The sequence below is a fragment of the Lathyrus oleraceus genome, chromosome 3 (genome assembly GCF_024323335.1).
Source record: "Lathyrus oleraceus cultivar Zhongwan6 chromosome 3, CAAS_Psat_ZW6_1.0, whole genome shotgun sequence".
NCBI lineage: Eukaryota > Viridiplantae > Streptophyta > Magnoliopsida > Fabales > Fabaceae > Lathyrus > Lathyrus oleraceus.
This window is the reverse complement of record NC_066581.1, coordinates 58,386,290-58,392,287: the sequence shown is the minus strand read 5'-3', so window position 1 is coordinate 58,392,287 and position 5,998 is coordinate 58,386,290. Positions and strand designations below refer to the sequence as shown.

The 5,998-nt window shown below is 35.9% G+C and overlaps 1 protein-coding gene across 1 annotated transcript; it reads right to left on the bottom strand.

Annotated features, from left to right (window-relative positions):
* Nucleotides 1-3,781: 3,781 nt before the first annotated feature.
* On the bottom strand, nt 3,782-5,626 carry LOC127132511 (uncharacterized). The gene is made up of 2 exons (XM_051061469.1): nt 4,291-5,626; nt 3,782-4,006 (listed from the first exon to the last, which is right to left on the bottom strand). The coding sequence occupies exon 1, from the start codon at nt 5,542-5,544 to the stop codon at nt 4,303-4,305; it is 1,242 nt and encodes a 413-aa protein (XP_050917426.1). The 5' UTR covers nt 5,545-5,626; the 3' UTR covers nt 3,782-4,006; nt 4,291-4,302.
* Between the last annotated feature and the right edge of the window lie 372 nt (nt 5,627-5,998).

Here is a 5,998-nt window from a genome sequence, read left to right as displayed (position 1 = left end):
GGTACTGCCCATTAAAGGTAAGGCTGTTAATGGTAAAACCAACTATGCAAATTCAATTTGCATGGACCTCTTGGAGATTGATTTGTTAGATGATAACTCAAGAGGTCAAGGTATACTCCTTTCACGGCTTAAGTCATACTATAATAGTTTATACTTAGATGAGTATTCTACCGAAGATGCTCGAATAATAAAAACTAGATGTTACATTATGTTGTTAATTGGCTCGTTTTTATTTCCCGAAGGTAGTGGTTCTAGCATGCATATTATGTATTTACCTTTACTTAGACATGTAGATAGAATAGGAAGTTACAGTTGGGGATCTGCTTGTCTAGCCTATCTCTATAGCTCCTTGGGCAAAAACTCACACAAAGACACATCTACATTTTTTGGATGTGCTGTTTTGCTACAAACATGGGGTTGGTCAAGACTACCGTCCCTAGCACCCGTCAACAACAACCCTTTCACATTCCCGTATGCACAAAAGTAAGTTATTTAAATTGTTATATCTTTACTTACTTCTTTAAAGATTATTATCTCTAACTAATATTTTTACCTTTTTGGTGTAGATGGTCTGCACGTGGTATGAGTTATAACAGATATCCAAGACACCGTATTACTCAGTATCGCAATCTGTTGGATCACCTTCGACCGACATATGTAAGGATAATAACTTAATTATTTCCTTATAATTTGTTAACTTCTTCTACCTAGATTATAATCATATATTCTTTCACATTTCAATTCATTTGGCGTCCATACCTTAATTTGAATCATGACCATGAGGTCAACGCTAAAGAGGCGACCGTATGGACTGCATGCATACCGATAATACGGTTCACAACTATGGAGATGCACAACAGTGATCGTGTGAAGTTGCAGTTCGGTGTGCCCCAAAATATCCCAGATCCCCCAGCTAGCCTAGGAGAATGGCATTTGTGCAAAGTTAATGACTAATGGAACTTCAATCCATGGAAAAGCTTCGCAAGATCGGAGTGTCGCAAATGGAAGCACCGCCATGACCATGTCTTAACTGACGCAGTCATGCCAAATGAAGAAAAACCAAGTCGTACTTATATGGTGTGGTACAAATCGGTTAATTTTCAGTTCATCGCCAAGGATATGTACCTGTACCACCCACGCCAGATGACTTACACACCTGATACCTCAACATCAAACCCCCAACAACAGTGTCAGACCGGATACACACAACCCCTTGTCCGTCAAATATTTCGTTCAACCAACACACAAACATACAACCAAAACATGTCATACACTCAACCACAATACTAAGAGCATACCTCATACCACCACCAACAAATTGACCATCAACCTGAGACCCAACATCGCTTCGCACTCACCCCATCACCCTACCAAAGCCGCCTTAGCCAGAATACCCAATGATCATTCAACACCAACCGCCCCTCCTCCTACCATAGCCAAGAAGCTCAAACCTCACAAAACCAAAACATCCAACAACCCTATCTCTACCAAACACCCCAACAACCTTTCCAACCTTTCCTCGACGCATCATTCACACTCATGTCTCCCTTCAACCGTCTTGGTCGCTCATCAATGAGTCAACCACAACCCAACTACTCTGGCATGGGTCATGAACTCAGCTACGGCAGTACACCATCGATGCATACTGAAGACTATGCCGACTTGTCTGACTACCTCAACAGATCTTCTCCTGTAGTTGGTAGTGACGCTCATGGCCCCTCAGATGCTCAAACACCGGTAGTGAATCATCAACGTGGGTTAGGGCCATGGGTTAGGGTAGCTAGGGGATGTGGGACCGGAGGTCGGTTAGGTGATCCCGATCATCACCATTAGGCTTTTTTGTGTAAACAGAAAATTTTATTAATATCAATTGATCCTATTTCAAATTTATGTATCACGTAGACCATTTACAAAAAAAAATTACATTTTACACTGAGGTGTCAATCCAATTGGCACCTCCTATCAAGTAATACACAAGGGCGCCAATTGGATTGACACGTGCCCTAGGCAATCCAATTGGCGCCTCCATTCAAGCATTTAAGAGGAGTCGCCAATTGAATTGGCGCCTCCTCCTAAAAGTGAGGTATTTTTGGATTTTTTTTTAAACCAAAGATATTTTGAAAATTTCTTTAAGAAATTGAGTTATTTTTGTAAAAAAATCGCAAAATTGATTAACAAATTCAAACCTTAAGAATTAAACAAATATTTGTGTAATTGACTGCCGCTACCTCCTCGGGGTTGTTCTACATCTTTTTAATAAACACATTTTTTTTAATTTCTCGGGGTTGTTCTACATCTTTTTAATAAACACATTTTTTTAAATTTTGACCCTGACAGCACTTGTAAGTCACCGTAAAAATTCCCAATTGTTCAATGAAATATGAATATATACACGTGTGATATATAGGTATGGATTACCTTTAAACCATATGTTAAATTTCCCATCTTAGATAAAACTATTTCTCATTGATTCTGAATAAATTGATTCTAGATAAAAGTAAGTTGAAAGTAAAGTGACTTATGTTTGAATAAATTTATTTAGATTTGAGTTCAACATTAAATTTCAATGTAAAAATTACGTTTAAACTCAAAAACCAATTCTGAAGGTTTAAACTCAAAAACCAATTCTTGAGGCATAATCAATTTTATTTTAAAAGAACCAAACACCTCAAAGTCATTCCAAAATCAATTCTACGCCACTATAAATGCTTTTGACTCTTACAAAAGTTAAACCAAAGATACACTAAGATTTTGTTTGGATTAATAAAATCGGATGAAACAGAGCATAATGAGATGAAATGGAATGATATTCCATTGTTTGGATCATTTAAATTTTGATGGAGCTGAGCAGAATGAAGCGATATGAATTTCATTCCATTTCATCACTTATCACCATATTTCTTCCCTTTCAATTTGGAAAGAATGAACAACTTGTCTTATTTCGTTCTAAAATTTCCAAACAATGGAATGAGATCAGTTTCGCTCCGCTCCGCTCCACTCCACTCCACTCCACTCCACTCCACTCCGTTTATTTTATGATATCCAGACATAACCCAAAAGTGAAAAAAATAATTGATTTTAAATGAATTGATTATATAAAATTAATTTTACTTAAAAGTGAATTGAAAATAAAATACTTTATATTTGGATAAATTTATGTAAAAGTTAGTTGAACATGAAATTTCAATATAAAAATCATTTTTAAATTCAAAAACTATAAATTCAAGCTTAAAGTAGAATGCATTTTGAAGACAGAAATCAATTCTACTTTAAAAAAATCAAACACTTAAAAATCATTTCAAAATCAATTCTACACCTCTAGAATTGCATTTGACTCTTCCAAAAAATAAACCAAACAACAGTGATTTTGATGAATTGATTATGTAAAATTGTTTTTGCCTAAAAGTGAGTTGAAGATAAAATGATATATGTTTGAATAAATTTCAACAAAAATGAATTGAACTATAAATTTCAGTATAAAAATCACATTTTAACTCAAAAGCTATAAATTCTATCTTCAACCAAAATCAATTTTACTCCAAGACAACCAAACATGTCAAAACCAATTCTACACATCCATAACCAAGTTTGGCTACTCCAAACGGGAAACAAAACACACAGTAACAAGTATAATTCAACTTTAATTAAAGTAAATCATGAGCACACTCTTTGAGCAAAAATTAAATCAAAGAAAGCCCTGGTTCATAAAAAGAATACACGACTCCTCTAAACATAAAGAGAGTATAAAAATTGATCTAAAACAGTAGTTAAATCTGAGAAATATTCTTTCAATGATTCCCCTTCTATTTCATTTCTTCATAAAATGAGAATATAGTATTCAAAAGAAAAGAGACAAACTACATTTAAGAGGTGGATAAGATATTTTCCTAAATGAAAAAATGAAATAACTCCATGAAATTTCTTGGCTCAAAAAGACAACAAATATGTTGAAACTTGTTGCACATCAGTAATAGAAACTACACAAGTCTTCCCTTGGAATGAATCACTGAAGTTCAGAAAACCAAAAGAAGAGTACTTAGAAATAACACCAATCTAAATAGTTGTGTTGTGCTCTACAAATCCAAAACCAGAAGTGTAGCTTCAATATTGATGTATCAGAAGTCTAAACATATGCAACTATGGCTCTGTCTGTCCATGATTACAAACACAGCTTAAAACCACTTCAAGTCCAACAATATATTCTGGTTTAGCTAAATTTGTGCAAAATAGATTATTGGGCTAAACAAACATGGCACTAGAAATTTCAAATCAAACATGGAACAACAATACCTGAAAATCTAATCACGACACGCAATTTTCGTCCCCGGTGTATGCAAGCTTGAGTTTCTCCTCGTACAAGTTTAATAGATATGAAGACTCATTCTCAAAACGTTTTATAAACCTATCACGAAACACCTTCTCAGGTGGTACAAACGGAGAAGTCAAGCTCACGTTCTTATTTCTCAAACCATTCATCAAAAGAAATTGCATAACCGAGGCCCTTGGAATGATCCTTTTTTCGAAACTAAAGCACAAAACGTTGGGTTGTTTGGCGAGAGCCATAGCATCCCAGCCCAATTGGTTTACCCAGAAATCCATCACTAAGTTAATTTTCTCAATGGATGTTAACATACAATAAGGTTGCTTTTTAAATGCTTCAATAACATCTTCATCAGACCAACCCCAGTTCTTAAAGGCATCGACTTTCTCCTTCCACCTAGTTTTGGGTACTGATGTTTTGGCAATCAATGCTACAGCAAAAACATATTTTGAAGGATTAAACCCCAAATCCGTCAATTCCTGGACTAAACCCCCCATGTCGCGCGCATCCATTGACCGACTCCTGATTCGAAGAATTCTCCGAATATTTGAGTCAGACACTCCATTCTGAACCAGCATTGTAATGTTACCCGGCACAAGACGGTGAGTGAGTAAATCTGGAGTGTGAATTGCATAAGCAATAACTTCCTTGTCTGATTGCAAGAATCTATAAAGCAATTCATAGGTTGGGACTATATGATTCTCCAAGCTAGGAGCCAAGACTCTAGAGTTCTTACTGACAAGGTTAACAATGTCAGAGTTAGAAGCACCTTTGGAGAGAAGAAACTCAAACTTTGGCAACACCCTTTTGGAGAGGCTGCAGGAAAGTAACCATGGTGACCTGGTAATGATGTCGCATAACTGGGAATTAGAGAAACCGTAGTTTCTAAAAAAGTTGATAACGGAGTCAGGGTTTTGGGCGGTTTTGAAATAAAGACGGTTGGTGGAGCAAAGTTTGGAGGCGGATTCTGGGGAGAAATTGAAATTGTTGATGAGGTAGGAGACTTGGAAGAGGAATGGGGTTGAATCGAAATGCACAGAGGATGGTGATGGTGATGGTGATGGTTGTGGGGAGGTTAAGCACTTGAGATTGAATAGGGTTACGGTTGGGGTTGTGTTGGGCCATGTATTGAACTTCAACATGGTGATTGAAGGAGTGGAAATTGTTTCTGTTACCGGCGGTCGGAGATGAAAATGGCGATGGGACAGATTAGGTGGCTTCATAAGCTAGATGGTAAACACTTGGGTGGAATCAGCCCTTTCCAAGAATAAATTCTTATCTTCACAAAAGAGAATGCAAATATGATACTATAAACTTTCAATTACCAATTTTAAATTTCAATTATAATTTTCTATAAATCTTTTCTAGATATTTTTGGTTTTTTAAAAACAAGGCATAAGAAAACTTAAAATTTGGACTTAATTAATTGATCAGAAGAAGTTTATGTCCATAAACAAGGAGATCAAAGTATCACTAAATATTTTACAACTTTAAAGAAACTATGAAAGAATTTGATAATTTCAGGCCCCTTCCCTTCTCAGCTGTATTTGTGATCGTGTATGTCAATGCCAACTCATTCCTACAATCAAAACATACAGAGACAATAACTATGTTATTTGTTTCTTGAAGGCTCTTAATGACCAATATGTTGGAGTTAGGGTACATATTATGTTAATG